The 20,460-nt window shown below is 40.6% G+C and overlaps 1 protein-coding gene across 1 annotated transcript in view; it reads right to left on the bottom strand.

Annotated features, from left to right (window-relative positions):
- The window catches only part of LOC120517994 (alpha-N-acetylgalactosaminide alpha-2,6-sialyltransferase 1-like), a 43,070-nt gene extending 23,459 nt beyond the window's left edge, over window positions 1-19,611 (bottom strand). Inside the window, exons 1-2 of the mRNA XM_039740538.1 lie at window positions 19,481-19,611; window positions 864-1,203 (exon numbers count right to left, since the gene is read on the bottom strand). Of these exons, the coding sequence (XP_039596472.1) occupies window positions 864-1,203; window positions 19,481-19,587 (447 nt within the window). The 5' untranslated portion in view covers window positions 19,588-19,611. The remainder of the gene's footprint in view (window positions 1-863; window positions 1,204-19,480) is intronic.
- Between the last annotated feature and the right edge of the window lie 849 nt (window positions 19,612-20,460).

Raw genomic sequence — 20,460 nt, 5'->3', positions numbered from 1 at the left:
TCAGGTAGTGACACTGCCATTTTAAATTTGCTATTTGCTTTGTGCTTTATCTGCCCAACTTGCACATTTTAAAACACAGTGTTCTTACTATCAAGCTGCTACCAGCCCAGCTAACTGAACCGCTGAACTTTGCCCTTCTGCTATTGTCAATTACTGCAATTGCACTATAAATATTACCCAGTGTTTTGTCTACTGCTCTATATGATGAATTGAGTTATATGTTGCATACACTATCTTGTCATAGTATACGTCGTTGTTTTGCATTGTGATCCTGAGCGTTTTGCACGTAATTTCGTCCCACCCTGTACATTGTACTTGACGAGATTTCAATAAAAACACACTTGACTTGACATGACCATACTGTCTTCCCTTCTCTAAAAATAAAGGATTGCTTATTTTCACCATTTTCTTCTTGACTGGAATCAATTTGTTTTCCCAAGCATCATAAGTGTTCCCAGTTTTAGGTGCCCATGACGGTGGACCCCTTAACAAGTTTCTACCTCTTTGCTCTACTTTGACTCTTGTTTCCTTTGATTTACAGAGTTCACATTTGCTGGCCACTCCTGGTGCTAACTACAGTTCTACAATTTCTTCTGCCCTATTAAAAAATGATTTTCTCAGTTGATTGTTAACGTTGTACTGTCCTGACAATTATGCAAATTAATATTTTGAGAATAGACTTTAAGTAGCACTGTATAAAAAAATAGTAATAAACAATAAATTCTTGGCTACAGTCCAAATGATGATGTCCTCAATCAACAATCCTTCCAACTTTACCTGCAAGTCATTCCATTTCTTACACCAGCTGTAATGGTAGGCAGGAGGGTCAACTGTAAAATGAAGCGGGAGATTAGAGCTCTTACCCAATTTTCCACCACAGGGTCACGATGATACTCCTCTTCATCGGGCCACACAGGATAGAGAGTGAAGTCCTTTACACCGTAAGGCTTTCTTGTTGTCATGTGATTGCTGACAGGAGTTCTCTTTTGATTTTTACCGTTCTGAACGTCAGGACGGGTAGTCACCACCACTTTCTGTGTTGTCGGTTTGTTGCCTTGGGGTTCTGACCTCGGCGGTTGTTTCTGTTGATCATCGCTGGATTTTAGAAAAATCCCAATATTTTTATAGAACACTTCTTCATCTACTTCCACGCATATCATTTGTTTTTTCTCAAAAGACCGTATACCTGAAATCACTGAGGTTCTACAAGAAAGCAAAATAAGAGTCAGCAATGTCTGAAGGCAACGCTCATAATGTTTGTAGCAATTGAACTGAAGTTCGAGTTTGATTTTTGTTAAGAGACGTGTGGAGTTTCTAAGGTTTATTGTGTGAATCAATAAGATCACAAGATGGCTGATTAGACAAAGGTGTAGTCAGTAATAGCAAGTGGAGAGGCAACCAAGAATCAAAGACCAAGACGTTAGTCAGGAGTTGGAATCCAGAAAACAAACCTAGTCCAGAGCGTAGGAGTCACAAAGAGGACAAAAATAGGTGTGAGGCCCTGTAATATTCCCACAAAGCAGGCCAGAACTTTCATTGGCCAATCTAGATGTTGCTATGAATGACTTCATTATTAATTTGTTACGAGTTCTTCTGCACTAATTTGCGTGGTTGAGCACTCATTTGGGGGTTCCTTTAGCCCTGTCTTCAGAATCTTCCAATAGTTTTTCAATTAAGATTTACTTTTGTTATTATGATTTATTGTTTACCATTTTCACCACCATCTTGGTTACTAGGGGGTTCTGCCCCTACTCGCTTCGCCAATACACCGGATCGTTTAACTCTTTCGATTCTGTGTTGCATTGCTTCTCCGTGATTATAAATATAAACCTGACCGAATTGTGGTTTCTTTGAAATTAAACTTGTCGTAGCTTTAATTTTTGTGAGACCACAGATTCTTATAGCATATGATCCTGAATCGTGTAAATGCGTTACGAGCATTGTAAACGTGTACAGATTATTGTAGATTCGGATATTTTGCCTGTAATGTTTGTGGATTTTCATTTTCACCCTAACCCTAACCCTAACCCTAACCCTAACCCAAATAACAAATCTTTTAATTCTCGTGGATAGGCCTCTTCATTGAGAAGAAACACTACTTTTCACTGATGGCAACACGAATTAGACGATCTATATGTCTCCGACTTAAACTTTAAAGATGAACAATATCTACATACTTCTCTCATATCACCTATGTCCATATATTCAATCTCTTTTCGCTGTTCTGTTATTTCACCAGGTAATAATTTCCGTTTGTTTGCGCTAATGCGATCTTTACTGTCATTGTTTTTGAGACTTTAGAATTTTAGTCCTTTCATAATTTTTAACCTGCTATGCATGTGTATCGCGTCAACATTTTTGAACCTCTTTATAACGTTCTACTTTGTCTTCTACTCCAGCGGTTCTCAAACTGTGGGATGCGCCCACCTGGGGGGGGGGGCGCTGAAGCTGTACTAAGGTGGGAGTCAAATAAATGAACAAGACATCAAAATGAATTTTTTACATTTTTATTTCAAATTTAAATTTGCAAGCATATAATCACAACAAATGCATTATAACTAAAATTAAAATAAAACATTTCTAAGGCCTAGATCTAATGACTAATATGTGCCTGCGCTTTAAAGCACACAGCCTGTCGAGGTTTGGTTTGATATTCGAGATATCGAGACACTCTGAGCTCCTTTTCTATTTGAAGTTTTTTTCTATGACGAGAGGCGCCGCTGCTGCTGCTTTTATAGTCTCGTATTTTCAATCTAGAAAGTTCAAGACGTATCGGTATCTGTCGCGAACATTTGGGTAACAGTAGATCAGGTGATAATACGGCACGACTGTACCACATTGGCAGCGTAGCCAATATTGCCAAATTGAGTTTAATAATTTACTGCATATTGGGTTATTTTCATGATACAACTAACAGCGGTATAATATTTGTCAGACGAAAATACGTTTGTCTCACGCAGATTGACTTCATCGGTGTCCTCGTTTACGAGATTTTTAAAAGTTAAAACATATTTAATCGTTTCTTTACATAAAAAAATAATTAAATAAGAATACATAATTTATTCTTTGTTTTAGGGATTAGAATTACTACCAAAAACCACTCAAGGCATTTTAACAGTTATTAAAGCACTTAAAAAAAATATATATTGCAAATATTTCATCAAAGTTAGCCGAACATATGCAAATCTTATGGAAGTAAAAATGATAGGCTACCGCGACACCGCATGAGTATCGTACCTTTGTTAGTTGTATCATGGGCTATTTCATCTATCTTATATTATACAGGGGCCGCAGAATTATTCCAGGTAGAACAAGAGGGGGCGTGAAATATGAAAGTTTGAGAACCGCTGTTCTACTCGTTGTCTTTTCTTCTTCTACTGTCTGTCTTTTATTTCGGCTCCCGCTTGGACCTATCAGGCTTTCAGTTCGTCTCTTGGCACAAAGTCTTGTTTCGCAGGACTTGAAATTATCTCTCTGAAATTGTTTTGTCTCGTCTCTCTCAAAAAGTCTTGTCTTGTCCCAAGATTTTTTTATATAATAGAGGGATTTATAATCATGGCTATTTTGTCTTTCTATTGTTATGACACAACGACACAAAAGGTTTAAAACGTCATTTCCCTGTAGAACATTACAGATTCCAAATACCCTTTCTGACACTCTCTTTTTGGTTTCAACTCTTGCTTGGGATTTTTTGACTGTGTGGCGCTGCAGATGTTACGGTTTTGACCCGTTTCTGACTCTGACAATGCTTCTTCTCTTGTTTTTTCTTCAAAGAAAACCCTGGACTGCTAGCTCTTTTTCCTAGGCTCATCCCTAGGCAGCCCGTCCCAACTACTACCTGCAGGTTTAAGCCTAAGCAGGCCCAAAAATAGGGAACTGGCTTTTAAAGTTCAAAATGCAATGCAAAGTGCAAAAATGTCCTACAAGGGAGAGAAAAGACATGAAATGCTGGCTTGTAGAGGGAAGAAATAAAAAGAAACATTTATCAGCAAAATCAAGAAAGAATAAAAATAAAGGTAAAGGGGTGAAAATGGAAACAAAAAAGAATTAATACACAAACCAAAAAAAAAATCCAGAAATAGAAGTGAATTTATCCCAGAAGCCAGAAATAAAGAGAAAATCATTTACAAAAAAAAAAAAAACAGCAACTCCAAACAACACTCAATGAACTACTGCAGGCTCCCCCTCTCTGACCTCAGTATAAAGGCAGAGGGCGGACCAAACTGCAGTGATGTCAAAGTGGCCCCGCCTCCTGAGGTTCCACCCACAAAGTACAGGAAACAGCTAAGCATTTAGTGACTTGATACACAAATAATAAACAATGAACAAGCCTAACATAAAACTCAAAATAATCATTCAAAAGCAACAGAAACAACAATTAAAGACGATACGTGAGATCTGAGAAATAAATCCTGGCTGTGACCCAATACTCTGTGGTAGGGCATATCTAAACAAAATGCTTACTCCACTAAAGATAATCCGTACGTAAAACATTCACTGAGGAACAGAACATAGTTAAGCCATCACTTTCAATAAAATTTCAAAAAAATGTACTTTATTTAATTGATGGAAAATTGCCCATGTAGATTGATATGAAAGGCACTATAATAGCAGACAGATAGATACAGTAGACATGAGAAACATTATATAAATGGCAGATAGATAAAACTTTGTTTGTGCCCAGGGGGAAATTTAGCTTTTTTATAGAAGCTATTTAAATAAATAAACTCATAAACAGATAGATAAATAAATATACACGCACAGTATGCTCTGAACTCACACCAGAATGAAAACTCCTGACTTGGCAATTCCAGTAACAGTGAGGCGTTATACAGGAATATTGACGTTGGTCCTTTTCTTGACACCCTTCTGCTGAATGATTCATTGCTTGAAAGTCCTCAGTGTTAGTTTGATAGAGAGAAGACGCGCACATCCCTCAAGTACGTTTCATTTTGTCTTTAGTCATTGGGGTGGGCTCAGTGTGCATGAGAGCTGACAACCAAAGAAAGTGCAATGCATATAATGCAGTGACAAGGAATAAGGAACGCCTGTGTTTTGGCCCTCACAAACAAGAAGAGAAGCTCATCTGTCTGATGTCGTGTGTTTTATGTACCACGATGGAATGGAAAAAGGGGGAGAAGGGCTGAGATTGTGTCTTTGTACAATAGCTGTTAACCCTTCATACAGAACCAGCTCTTGGCTGTCACAAATAGGGGCAAACATTGACTATACTGGAAAGTCGTCATACAGTCACTAAAATTGACACGTCCATTGATTTTAAGTCCTGCAAACTGACATGGTTAGGTAGCGAAATGAGCAACTGCCTTCAACATGTCTGACATGCTTTCTAAGTAGAAGAGTAACGTGACATCGACTTAAGAAAAAGCAGTGGCTCTTCGACTTCTTTTTCTCTCAACTCAGTTTTGCCTTTTTCATGTCTCCGTGAAGCCACAATTGTCTCGGACTGTCACCTAGGGGATCCGTCTTGTTGATATGCCGCTAAATCAACGTCCAGGTTTTGTACAGTATCTCCCATGGAGAAACGCAGGCAATCATCGTGAAAAAAAGAAAACAAGAATCAAAAATATGAAAAAAAAAAAAAATCTGTTGAAACCAAAACAAATGAACTTAAACTACATTCTGATACTAGAACAATAAATATAGAGTTAGATAAATGGCGATAAAAGTTAAGTAGGTATAATAAAATATGCATCTGCATTTCAAAAAAAATGTTAGGGGAGGCGCGATTAAAACTGTTATGAAAACTCGGGTCGCAAATACTTAAAGGTTGAGAAGCGCTGCATTAAAACATAATGTGTCGATGGTTTGGATTGTTGGAAACCAGAGAGACAGTTCCAAGGCAACAGAGTAGCAGACGGAAAATCAAGGAGCCCACCAGAGCAAATAGAGTGGGAATGATAGGAGGCTTCGATAAGAATAGCGGTTTCTTAACAGCAGTAACAGGCCACTTGTGCACACATCTATGACGACTTCCTCCAGTTTCTTGCTGGGATAATCACCTTCCTGTTGAATGGTGGTCAGCAAACTCAATGGAGCAATCGTTACACAATTAGAGGAGTGCAACATGTCATCTCAAAAACCTGGAAAGGGATACAAATATTTTCAACTGTGAAGGCAAGTGCTCCGGTGATAATGCTGTTTTACGAGATTGCGTTGGTTTGGACATGTGCAGAGGAGAGATGCTGAGTATAATGTGTCACAGATAACGCTCTTGTCCACCACTTCAACCCTCAGGTACCACTCCAGACACCGGATAAAAGTCCAAGACTTCTTTATTAAATAATAATAACGTGCACAAAGCACCCTCCACACTACTCATTAACTAAATAAACAACGATAATAATACTCTCTCCTCCTCACCCAGACACTTAGCCACCCTTCCTCCCAGCTCAGCTCAGTCTCAGGGCTTTCCCACAATCCTTTTATACACCCTGACCCGGAGGTGTTCCTGCCCAATCAATCCACAGTTCCTTATTCCTTCCGGGTCAGGGTAAACAGTCCTTTTCTTCACCCCGGGAGCACATCGTTCCTTCATGTCACGTGACTGTGACGTAGTCCCGGGTTATAGGGCACATACAGTGGTGTGAAAAACTATTTGCCCCCTTCCTGATTTCTTATTCTTTTGCATGTTTGTCACACAAAATGTTTCTGATCATCAAACACATTTAACCATTAGTCAAATATAACACAAGTAAACACAAAATGCAGTTTTTAAATGATGGTTTTTATTATTTAGGGAGAAAAAAAAATCCAAACCTACATGGCCCTGTGTGAAAAGTAATTGCCCCTTGTTAAAAATAACCTAACTGTGGTGTATCACACCTGAGTTCAATTTCCGTAGCCACCCCCAGGCCTGATTACTGCCACACCTGTTTCAATCAAGAAATCACTTCAATAGGAGCTGCCTGACACAGAGAAGTAGACCAAAAGCACCTCAAAAGCTAGACATCATGCCAAGATCCAAAGAAATTCAGGAACAAATGAGAACAGAAGTAATTGAGATCTATCAGTCTGGTAAAGGTTATAAAGCCATTTCTAAAGCTTTGGGATTCCAGCGAACCACAGTGAGAGCCATTATCCACAAATGGCAAAAACATAGAACAGTGGTGAACCTTCCCAGGAGTGGCCGGCCGACCAAAATGACCCCAAGACTGCACAGACGACTCATCCGAGAGGTCACAAAAGACCCCAGGACAACATCTAAAGAACTGCAGGCCTCACTTGCCTCAATTAAGGTCAGTGTTCACGACTCCACCATAAGAAAGAGACTGGGCAAAAACGGCCTGCATGGCAGATTTCCAAGACGCAAACCACTGTTAAGCAAAAGAACATTAGGCTCGTCTCAATTTTGCTAAGAAACATCTCAATGATTGCCAAGACTTTTGGGAAAATACCTTGTGGACTGATGAGACAAAAGTTGAACTTTTGGAAGGCAAATGTCCCGTTACATCTGGCGTAAAAGGAACACAGCATTTCAGAAAAAGAACATCATACCAACAGTAAAATATGGTGGTGGTAGTGTGACGGTCTGGTGTTGCTTTGCTGCTTCAGGACCTGGAAGGCTTACTGGGATAGATGGAACCATGAATTCTACTGTCTACCAAAAAATCCTGAAGGAGAATGTCCAGCCATCTGTTCGTCAACTCAAGCTGAAGCGATCTTGGGTGCTGCAACAGGACAATGACCCAAAACACACCAGCAAATCCACCTCTGAATGGCTGAAGAAAAACAAAATGAAGACTTTGGAGTGGCCTAGTCAAAGTCCTGACCTGAATCCAATTGAGATGCTATGGCATGACCTTAAAAAGGCGGTTCATGCTAGAAAACCCTCAAATAAAGCTGAATTACAACAATTCTGCAAAGATGAGTGGGCCAAAATTCCTCCAGAGCGCCGTAAAAGACTCATTGCAAGTTATCGCAAACGCTTGATTGCAGTTATTGCTGCTAAGGGTGGCCCAACCAGTTATTAGGTTCAGGGGGCAATTACTTTTCACACAGGGCCATGTAGGTTTGGATTTTTTTTCTCCCTAAATAATAAAACCATCATTTAAAAACTGCATTTTGTGTTTACTTGTGTTATATTTGACTAATGGTTAAATGTGTTTGATGATCAGAAACATTTTGTGTGACAAACATGCAAAAGAATAAGAAATCAGGAAGGGGGCAAATAGTTTTTCACACCACTGTAAGAGCCCACGAGCCCCCCTACAGCGACTCCCGGTGGTCCCCAAGGTATCCAGCAGGGCTGTGTATAAACACTACATAGTCCATGAGGCCCTGCTGGAACTCGGGGCACGATCCTGCTGTCGGGAGAGCTCCTCCTGGCGGCCTGGGGGTGAGGGCTGGAGCACGAAGTCGGCAGTCCTCCACAAATGAGAGTAGCGTGCTAAGGACAGAACTGCCAGGGAAGAGGAAAAGATGAAGGCCTTAGAGAAGGTTTATGGATGTGCTGAGAGAGGACATGCAGGTGATGGGTGTGACAGAGCAAGATGGAGAGGACAGAAAGGTATGGAAGAAGATGATCCGCTGTGGTGACCCCTAACGGGAGGAGCCGAAAGAAGAAGAAGACTAGCTGGCATCACATACCATGCTAATTTATGAATGGAGCAATTTTCATTTTCATTTTCTTTTGTTCTTTGTATGTGATTAACATCAAACGTGTTGAACATGGAGGTAGTGGTAAGATGCAGATGTCACACATAAATGAGGAAAAGAGAGGAACCAAATTCCTTTCTGGTTTCATCTAGCGGTTTGCTGACCTAAACTTACAGTACATGTTCTGTTATAACACTGAAAAAAGTGTAACATTGATGTTGCTCATTCAACGTAAATTTTCTCTTTCAAGCAACTTAAGATTAGTCATTTAGTGTTATAGCTTAAAATATTTGGTTTCAGATCTCAATCAAAGTAAAAAAAAAATTGTTTGTACCAAAGTAAGTTGTGATGGAGGGAATAAACTTAAAAATCTTATTTCAGTTAACCTAATATTTTAGGAAGTTCGTGTGCTGTTGTTGGGGAGGGTCTGTGCTGGCTTTCCAACACAAAAAAGAAAAACACTTTCCCGAGTGGAGTGGACGTGGCTAAACCTGTCTGGCCATTTTCAGCAGCAGACTTTTATAACGGAGGATTTCTGGTAGGTAACCCTGTTTCTCAACTGTTAATTTTAAGTATAAGAACTTGTAATAAAACATATTTTCAAGAAAGCTGTAGAAACGTTTAATAATATTTTGTTGTATATTTAAGATGTACACTGCAAAATGCTGGTGTATTTGCACTAGATTTTTAAATAAATGTAAAAAGTACAGCATTTGGAATGTGTTCTGTTCATAATATTTCTAATAGCATAAAAACAGGTTATGACAAATAAACCATTTTAAATTGTAACAACTTAAAAAATAGTTTAAAACAAGTCAATTGCACCCAATCACTCTAAATGATTTACCTCAACTTACAAATTGTAGGATCAATAAGCTAAAAAGAATTATGGTGATTCAGATTGAAAATATTAAGTGTGAATCATTACCTTAATTATTTTGAGTTGAATGAAGGTTATACTTTTTTCAGTGACTGATTTGCTGTGGTTGCACATATTGTCTATACTTATTTGTTCTGTTATCCTTTCATGTTTTGACATTTATTCACTGCGGTTGGAGATATGTTATATACTTAATTTGTTCTGTTCTGATGTGGTGTTTTGACATTGAGGAAGAGAAAACATTATTATTTAACTCACAGATATCAAGGACTGTGTTTTGAGTTGATCAGGCTGCAGAGAGCTATATGATTTGTTCCTGATTTATGCAGAAAAGGAGTTGGGCCGTGTGCACAGCATTAAGGGACTAACTTTTATCATTTATGAGGAAAGGCTGACCTATCAGAAGGCCCCGTGAAGAATGTAAGATCTTTATGGACTATAAGAATGTTTAAATTGATTCTACATGTGTATAATTAGAAGGGTGTATTCCTTAGGAATGCAGATGGCTGTTTGTTTTATGTTTTAGGACACTCCAGTATATCATAAATTATATGTATAACCACAGAACTAAACTGCTAGGGATTTTTTTTTTCTTTTCTAGGATATAAAAGAGAGAACGGGTTTACTTGAGATATTCTGCCAAAATCAAAATCAGTTGACTGAGTTGGAAAGAGGTAGTCTCACATTCTCTCTACTCACCAAGAATTAAGAATAAAGTCATTATTTTTACTTTAATTGGGTTTAAGTTTTTCCGTTGTTTTCCGACTTCAGCGCTCACAACATTTATTCATTGTGGTTACAGATATCATCTGTAATTATTTGTTCTGTTATACAGTGGTTTGATAATGTGTATTCACTGCGGTTGCAGGTACTTTATATGACAGCGGTTCTCAAACTTTCGTATTTCGCGCCTCCTGCATAATACAGGGTGACACAGAAAAATGGGAACTTTTGAAATGCGTAGCGGCAGCCATGTACAGTTGGCAGCACTGCGGAACAGGGACCTTGAGCTGTAAACCATCTCGCCATTTAGTAATCATGGATTAGTGGAACGGTCAACAGTGTGCTTTCCCCATAAAAATGTTTTACAAAAACAATGGTAGTTTGGAAGGTGCGCAGAGGGATTTCTGACGTTTTCAAAACTGCATTAAACAATTTTCCACAACTTCACGAAACCTGGTTTCAACAGGATGGTGCGACATCGCACACTGCAAGGCAATCAATGGCAGCCGTGCGAGAATTGTTCGGTAACCGTGTCATCATCTCAAGTTTCGGTGACAGTCCGTGGCCCTCAAGATCACCGGATTTTTTGTGATTTTTTCTTCTGGGGCTACCTTAAGAGTCGGGTCTACACGACTCGGCCAAGGACACTGAATAACTTGAAACAAAGAATACAAGACGAAATTCGTGGTATCCCAGCTGAGATGTTGCAGCGATCAATGGGGAACCTCAACAGCAGATTGGAAGAATGCATACGTAGAGCAGGGCGCCATCTACAGGATGTCATTTTCAGACATTGATAATTTGGATTACTGTCTTGTAAAAGGCAACTTGTAGTGGTTGAATTGCTGTCAATAACATTTTTTTGCTAGATTTCTTCTATTTAATTGGGTTTTTCAAACGTTCCAGTTTTTCTGTGTCACCCTGTATAAGATAGATGAGAATAACCCATGATACAACTAACAAAGGTACGATACTCGTGCGGTGTCGCGGTATCCTATCATTTTTACTTCCATAAGATTTGCATGTGTTCGGCTAACTTCGATGAAATATTTGCAATTTTTTTTTTTTTAAGTGCTTTAATAACTGTTAAAATGCCTTGTGTGGTTTTTGGCAGTAATCCCAAAAACAAAGAATAAATTATTTATTGTCATTTAATTATTTTTTTATGTAAAGAAACGATTAAATATGTTTTAATTTTTTTAAACCTCGTAAACGAGGACACCGATGAAGTCAATCTGCGCAAGACGAACGTATTTTCGTCCGGCAAATATTAAACCGCTGTTAGTTGTGTCATGAAAATAACCCAATACGCAGTAAATTATTTAACTCAATTTGGCAATACTGGCTACACTGCCAATGTGGTGCAGTCGCGCCGCATTATCACCTGATCTACTGTTACCCGAATGTTCGCGACAGGTACCGATACATCTCGAACTTTCTGGATTGAAAATACGCAACTATAAAAGCAGCAGCAGCGGCGGCGCCGCTCGTCATAGAAACAAACTTCAAATAGAAAAGGAGCTCAGAGTGTCTCGATATCTCGAATATCAAACCAAACCTGGACAGGCTGTGTGCTTTAAAGCGCAGGCACATATTAGTCATTAGGTCTAGGCCTTAGAAATATTTTATTTTAAATACAATGCATTCGTTGTGATTATATGCTTGCAAATTTAAATTTGAAATAAAAAATGTAAAAAAAATCATTTTGATGTCTTGTTCAATTTATTCGACGCCCACCTTGTACAGGGGCGCCCTACAGAGAACCGCTGTTATATAAGATGAGGCACAAAAATAACCGGATTGGTAAAAAAATAAAATATTTACTGATAAATTATAGCATTCTAAACATTGTCACCTTCTATATACTCCCCCTCCCGATCTCTACACCGCTCCATACGTGTCCTCCATTGATTGAAACAGTGCTGGAACGTCTTCTTGCTTGCTTGCTTCCCTTCAGGTCACTTTTGCTTTTCGGTAATAAGTAAAAATCACAGGGAGTTAAATCGGGCGAATAGAAAGGACGATCGAGGACAGGAATGTTTTTGTCAGTCAAAAACTGCTTTACGGAAAAAGCATTGTGCGCAAAAAGCGTTGTCCTGGTGAAGCACCGACTCCCCTTGACTTGGGTGTTCAACGTCTTCCACATTTTCTTGCCCTTCCCTGAAACGTTTGTGCCACTCAGTAAGTTGTGTGCGAGGCAAACTGTTATCACCGTACACTGTTTTTATCATTTCAGAAGTTTCTGTGGCCATTTTGTTCAATTTCGCGAGAAATTTGATGTTGATTCGCTGTTCGATTTTTTTTCACCCGACATGATCGCGGCAGGGCGGCATGGTGGCGCAGTAGGTAGCGCTGCTGCCTCGCAGTTAGGAGACCCGGGATCGCTTCCCCGCGTGGAGTTTGCATGTTCTCCCCGTGGCTGCTGCGTGGGTTACCTCCGGGTACTCCGGTTTCCTCCTACAGTCCAAAGAAATGCAGGTTAGGTAGATTGGCGATTCTAAATTGTCCTTGGTGTGTGTGTGTGCCCTGTGGTGGGCTGGCACCCTGCTCAAGGTTTGTTTCCTGCCTTGCGCCCCGTGTTGGATGGGATTGGCTCCAGCAGACCCTCGTGATCGTGATGGATAATAGATGGATTATCGCAGCAACTCGTGTAGCGATTGTTGTGCAAATACTGACAGGGTTATTCATAATGTGGGCCTTTCAAAAATGTTTCCACACTTTTATATTTTCATTGGAAACAGTGAAGGTGGCAGGAGTAGTAATTGGGCATTGAAAAGATGGTATGACGCTGGGGAAATTGCATTGCAAACAAAGGTGACTATATGACTATATGTCATTTGTTTTTAAAACTCTTAATGAATAAAGTTTAAAAAAGTGCAGAAACTTTTTGAACGCCCCTCGTATTTGCAGATATATGTTGCAGTTTTGTGTGTGTGTGTCTGTGTATATCTTTTATTGGTCTTGTGTCGCTGTTACTGTTCTGAAGAGACATCCAAGTGAGAATTTCATTGTTCCACGTAAACACGACAAGCAGATGTGAACAATTTTGAGCCGATTCATGTGGTTAGCATCCAAAATTGAAGAATAGGTAGCTGGGCGGAATTCAAGTCTGACAGAAACTCGTTTTCCCTTTACAGGTTTGAACTTAAGAACCACAAACTTGGGAAGGGCAGACTGGAATTGGCACCGTGATCTGGCCTTGTTTTTGTCAGGGACTTTCCGCATTCCACTGTGTTGTCAAATGTATTAAATGAGATCGACTTCTGTATTATTTTAGGTCTTTGTTATAGAACAATTTTATAACGCTGCAGGGCTCTAAGAGCCTGTCGAAATGAAACTAAAGGGCAGCTTAAGTTTCTAATTATACCGATGATATGTTTGAAGTTCATTTCTTGTGCTTTAGGAGATGCCTAGAATCTCAGACCTGATCGAAGAGGATGGCCCTTAACTCGGTAATTCAATGGTCCATACACCCATCCATACAATGACGATCCATACATCGTTTTCAGAACAGATTGGGTGTGTTACTCTGGTCAGAAGAGACTTTCGGCGGTAAAAAGAAGTTACATAAGTCTAACTGGCTTTCCATAAACTCGAAACCTAACCTGCCTTCTGAGATCATCAGCTCCGGAGACGATGAGGCACAGTTTTGTGGAAATGTCTGCAAGGTTTTCATCATACACTCATAAAAATAAAGGTGCTAGAGCGGTTCGTCATAGGTGGAAACCATTCTGGGTGCATTCAGGAAGTGGTCCCCTGAGGCAGAGCAGGCTCTGAGAGACGGCTTTGGAACTACGGACTGGGATATCCTGCAGGGGTCACATAGTGAGAACATTGAGGAGATTGTTGACTGCACTACTGACTACATCAACTTCTGTATGGACATTGTAGTTCCAGTAAGAACAGTACGCTGCTGTGCTAACAACAAGCCATGGATTGCAAGTGACATTAAAGACCTTTTGAACCAGAAGAAAAGGGCTTTTAAAGGCGGTGATCAGCATGAGCTCAAGCGCGTGCAGGAGGAACTCCGAGTCCAGCTCAGGGCGGTGAAGGAGCAGTACAGGAGAAAGCTGGAGTTGTAGAATAACAGCATGAAGGAAATGTGGGATGGGATGAAGATCATCACTGGTTGCAGCTTGAAGCGGGGTGCCACCATCGAGAGAGACGTGGAAAGAGCAAACCAAATGAACAACATCTTCAACAGGTTTGACCACCCTAACCCACTCTCACCTCGGAGTACTGCATCCTCCAACCATCCTTCTGCTGATACCAGCATAGGAGAGACACCCCCTCCCACAATTACAGCAGCGCAGGTGAGCAGAGGGCTGAGGAGACTTCGTGCCAGCAAAGCAGCAGGTCCAGATGGAGTATCGCCACGACTGCTGAAGGCCTGTGCGCTGGAGCTGGGGAGTCCTCTACAGCGCATCTTCAACCTGAGCCTGGAACAGGGGAGAGTCCCGAGGCTTTGGAAAACATCTTGTATCACCCCTGTCCCAAAGGTATCACGTCCTGGTGAGCTGAATGACTTCAGGCCTGTCGCTCTGACGTCACATGTGATGAAGACCATGGAGCGGCTGCTGCTTCACAACCTGAGGCCACAGGTTCGCCACACTCTCGACCCTCTGCAGTTCGCATACCAGGAGAAGGTGGGAGCGGGGGATGCCATCATCTACATGCTACACCGATCCCTCTCCCACCTGGACGGAGGCAGTGGTGCTGTAAGAATTATGTCTCTGAACTTCTCTAGCGCCTTCAACACCATTCAACCTCTGCTCCTTAGGGACAAGCTGACAGAGATGGGAGTAGATTCATATACCTGATGGTATGGATCGTGGACTATCTTACAGACAGACCTTAGTATGTGCTCACTTTGGTTGCGAAGTGCCTACACTTTGCACCAGCAACTTTACATCTCTGTTGCTTGCGTATGTGGTTTTCACTTTCACCAAACAACAAAACTTTTAATTCTCGTGGATAGGCCTCTTCATTGGGAAGAAGCACTACTTTTTATCTCCCTGAATGGCAACACGAATTAGACTTATACAAGTCTCCGACGTAAAGTTTAAATCCAAACAATATATCTGATCTCTTTCCTCTGTTCCATTATTTCATCCATCCATTATCCAACCCGCTATATCCTAACTACAGGGTCACGGAGATCTGCTAGAGCCAATCCCAGCCAACACAGGGAGCAAGGCAGGAAACAAACCCCGGGCAGGGCGCCACCCCACCGCAGGGCACACACACCTAACCTGCATGTCTTTGGACTGTGGGAGGAAACCCATGCGGACACGGGGAGAACAGGCACACTCCATGCAGGGAGGAGCCGGGAAACGAACCCAGGTCTCCTAACTGCAAGGCAGCAGCGCTACCTCCGATGGATATATATATATATATATATATATATATATATATATATATATATATATATATATATATATATATATATATATATATATATATATAATTTATTTATTTAAGGGTGTCTTTAAGTGCTTCTGGCCACAATCGGTTGATGCAGTCAAAATGTTAGCACGTTCTGAGTGAATGCAATACATTTTTTATAAGTCAAACTTAACGTACCTGAATTCAACCCGCGTGCTACCGTGCTGTTAATCTACCTTATATTTCCTTCTAAAATCACGACCCATCGGTATTTCACAAATCTGTGATCATCTACCTGGCTATTTCCTGTATGGAGCCTGTTACTGACCTATATAAATAAAAGATTGCCCTATACAGCATCACTCTGAAAAACCATTCTGGTTCTCTAAGAGTATAGCTGGTTCAAGCCTTCTAAAAAGCGCTGCAGAGCTCCAGGGGTCCTGATTAAAAGCCAAAAACGTATTACAAGCAAACGTAAGCTTCCCTCGGTACCGCAAAAGAGAAGCAGAGTTTGCAGTCTAATTCAACACAGACGAGCCCTTGGCTTACTGCCCTGGCTAAGTGGCCCGCATGGTGCAGAAACTTGGCAGGCAATACAATGTTGAAGAACGGTGACGATTTAAAGAAAAGACAAAGAGTAGCACTTCTTCATATGAATACGAAATACAAATCGGCACCTGTTGCTCATTCAGTGCATTTGAAAGAAATTCACAAGAACTTTGAGCGTCTTCTTGAATTAATTAACTACCTTGAGCACCGTTGGTTCCTATAAATATGTTCTTAATCTTTTTTTTCCCCACATATTAGAGTACCTTTTAAACCTTAAGAGTCAATTTCGTATACACAAAGAAGTCTTCTCTAAAAGAAACGGGTCTTTGTCACATACTGGCTCTACCAGGGACCGCCCAGCCCGGTAAAAGTGCCATTAAAGAGCTGGTGTTTAAGAGAGCATCTGCAGTGCTAAAATAGCTCAAACACTCACCTGCAGATACGGAGCAGCACATTTAAACAAAATGAAAGAAGGGAAACAAACCGAAATATGAATATTTTTAAGGGGCGGCGCCGCCAATCTTTAAACGAATATATTGTAGCGACCTTTTTCGGGTTCGAAAAAGAAGGAAAAAATAGGCGTAGTAAAGTCTCACAAAGGTTTACTTGAACAATAAAGAAAAGAACACCGCCTTCGTAACCCCATCACAGAACCAAGCTCCCTCTCCACCCTCCTCCCGTCCCTTACCGCATCAATCATTACCCCCGCTGTCAGTCCTCCGCGCTGTACTCCGCCCTCACTCAATCGGACTCAACAGTGACTCCAAAAATAAAAGGCTTCAGCCTGGCTAGGACGCTACAACGAGGGACGTTCAAAAAAGTTTCGCACTTTTATATTTTGGTTGGAAACGGTGAAGGCGGGAGGATTAGTAACTGGTCATTGAAAAGTTGGTACGACTCTGGGAAAATTGCATCGCAAGCGAAGGTGATTGTGTAGAAAAGTAATGTAATTTGTTTTTTGTCTTTGAAATTCTTAATAAATTGAGTTAATTGACTTAAAAAAGTGCAGAAACCTTTTGAATGTAACTCGTATATATAATATATACGCTGCGGTGGGCTGGCGCCCTGACCGGGGTTTGTTTCCTGCCTTGCGCCCTGTGTTGGCTGGGATTAGCTCCAGCAGACCCTCGTGACCCTGTAGTTAGGATATAGCGGGTTGGATAATGGATGGATGGATATATATATATATATATATATATATATATATATATATATATATATATATATATATATATATATATATATATATATATATATATATATATATATATATATATGCTTATTTATTTATTTATTTATTTATTTATTTATTGTATTTATTTAAGGTTATCCATAAGTGCATCCGGGCCACAATCGGTTGATGCAGTGAAAATGTTAGCACGTTCTGAGTGAATGCAATACATTTTTTATAAGTCAAACTTAACGAACCTGAATTCAACCCCCGGTGAGTGAATATAGTTCATAGGCAAAGAAGCCTTCCCAGAATGCAATATGCTTTTCTAACATAAGTTCATAAAAGCGGAACGAAACGTTACGGACACCGCGGATAAACAGGTCTTCTTTAGCGAACACAGCTTAGCAAATACGACATAACCACAGGAGTCCGGTCGCAGTCCAAAGACATACAGGTTACGTGAACCAGTGATTCTAAATTTACCTGTGCGTGTTTGGTTTGTGAGCGCGTGTGTGTGTTTGTGAGGGTTTGCGCGCGTGTATTTGTGAGCGCGTGCGTGTGTGCTGGTACACCTCTACATTCTCTGTTCTTTTTCAGGTTTTTCGCCACCACCTTCTGATCAAGGCACCATGCAGTACAAACACTGATGGATTGATGTTCATATGACCATTATTATCTAATTCTTCCACGTGAAAGATGTAAACCATGAGGGCTGATTTAGATCATTGATGTGAGGTAGAATGCCAAGTCGGGGCTGGGGAACCCCTGTAGATTTTTTTGATTTGTTCTTTTCGTCCCTATTGGCCATTTTATTCTTTTTTATTGCCTAATCTTATTTTTATATTTTCCTTTGTGTGATCTTGTAAAGCACTTTGAGCTACATTTATATAAAATTGTACTGTATAAATAAATGTTGTTTTTGTTGTGTGCGCACATGTGTTTGTGAGGGTGTGCGCGCGCGTGTGTGCGTTCGCCCTGTGATGGACCAGCATCCTGTCCATGCAGGTGTGGTTCCAATACCTACGTTCGATGCTTGCTCTGTTAGCCCCAGCTTCTCCGCCGATCATTTGTACTGGATAGGCAGATTTGTAAAAAGAATGGTTGGACATTTTAACACGACACCGTCCAGCACTCTCTGGGGTTCTCAGTCTATGACAGGTTCATCTCAGGGTCCACACACAATCTTCGCGCTCTTCAGACTCGCGTTACAAGCACTATCTGCAGAGGTCCGAGTTCAAACCAATCGAGTCTCTGCCTTTCTTGTCTCATTGACATGTCCGAATTGAGACCCGATAGCCTCCAGCCCAGTCCCTGGCCCCTTAATTGCGCCAAACCCCTGGCTGGCCTAATGACTTACGTTGACTGTATTTTTAACCATGCAGCGCGCGCTCTCCCACTCTTGTTTTTGACGTGCGGACACGTGATCACGTACGGATACTTGATCGTGTATTGGTGAGAAAACCCCCTGCCGTCACGGGACCCCATGGGCACGCTCCCAAAACACCTTGATGGCAGACCAGCAGCAGTCCACCTTTGACCGGGCAGGGGTCACTGTCGAGTTAATGATATTCTGCAGAGGAAAAGCATTTTCTCGAACTTCCTCTAAGTTCACGGTGGGTGGTAGAAGAGGGTGCGGTGGCAGGAGTTTAAGTGGACCCTTTAGGTCTGTGTTGGGCTTTTTTAGCGCTTAAGCACGCTAGACGATCGCTATTTTACATACTATCCATCCATTTTCCAACCCGTTGAATCCGACCGCAGGGTCACGGGTGTCTGCTGGAGCCAATCCCAGCCAACACAGGGCGCAAGGCAGGAACCAATCCCGGGCAGAGCGCCAACCCACCGCAGTATTTTACATACTAACATGTATAAATAAAGGACAGATATTGTAAATATTTAATAATGTTCTGTTTGTAAACCTGAAACCACATTTTAATATACAACATAAGAAAGTAAAGATGCAAAATAAAAAAAGAAAAAGCGCTTAGATCCTGTCACTTAGACTTGACTTAATAAAAAGTTGATCAGAGAAATGTGAAATCCAGAAGTGCATCAGATATGACTTGAATTCACCGCTACGTCTCTCTTTAGTAAAAATAATAAATTTGGAAGCCCTATATGTTATTCTTATTAAAATAAAACGATTTGCAACTCACCGGCTGTCAAATTTCCAAAATGTCAAATCTTTTGAAAAGTAGGCGAAACCAAGAAAAATCGAAATAAATCCCAAAAGCGAAAAATACAGAGCTCTAACGCGAAACATCTTGGCCAATCGTGAAGTGGCTAACGCGACAGCGAGGTGGAGAAGATTATCGCTTCTGTCTGGGAGGAGTTTATAGCCATCCGCCCGTTTAAACAAACCGACTTGATCATCTCACAGGGAAGCTGATCCAAGACAAACAGGGTTTTTTTCTTCAGTGTTTGAAATGTTCTGATCCACCGCAAGAAAAACGGGCACAAAGTTTTAACGGACGGACACTTGCAGCTCAGACCTCCAGGTACGTGTGAACACGGGTTACAGTTACACGAGTCGGAACGCACGACAGCGCCATGACATCAAGGTTAAACGGGAAATAAAATAATGAATAGAAATATTAAAAACATATACCGTATTTTTCTAGGCGTATAATCCAATTGCCCACTTCATTAACCTTTGTTCAGACAGTAGCAAAGTTAACAAACGTTTAAATCCGGTTTATCAACGCCGTTACGCTTTATTGAAAATGCTTTAAGAACGAGTTGGAAGGAAAGGGATCGGAGCAAAACTGTTTCGTGAACTTCTTCTTACTTCAATAATAATAATAATAATAATAATAATAATAATAATAATAATAATAATAATACATGTTATTTATATAGCGCCTTTCCTATGCTCAAAGTGATTCACAGAGAAACAGCCGGTGTATGTAACATTAGATGTTTCCTGCATATAGCACATTAAAACAGATACAGGTAAAAATGCATAAAATAGAATAAACCAGAGTAAAATACTAAAATTAGCACTAAGAGAGCCTAGCAAATAACATCATTTGTGATATAACACACACACACACACACAAATTAACATCTGGATATTAGATTTTAGGCGCCTGGCTGAACAGATTAGTTTTCAGTGTTTTTCTTTTTTTTAAAGAAT

The sequence above is a fragment of the Polypterus senegalus genome, chromosome 17 (genome assembly GCF_016835505.1).
Source record: "Polypterus senegalus isolate Bchr_013 chromosome 17, ASM1683550v1, whole genome shotgun sequence".
Taxonomy (NCBI): domain Eukaryota; kingdom Metazoa; phylum Chordata; class Cladistia; order Polypteriformes; family Polypteridae; genus Polypterus; species Polypterus senegalus.
The sequence above is the reverse complement of the archived record's forward strand: the minus strand, read 5'-3'. Positions and strand labels throughout refer to the sequence as shown.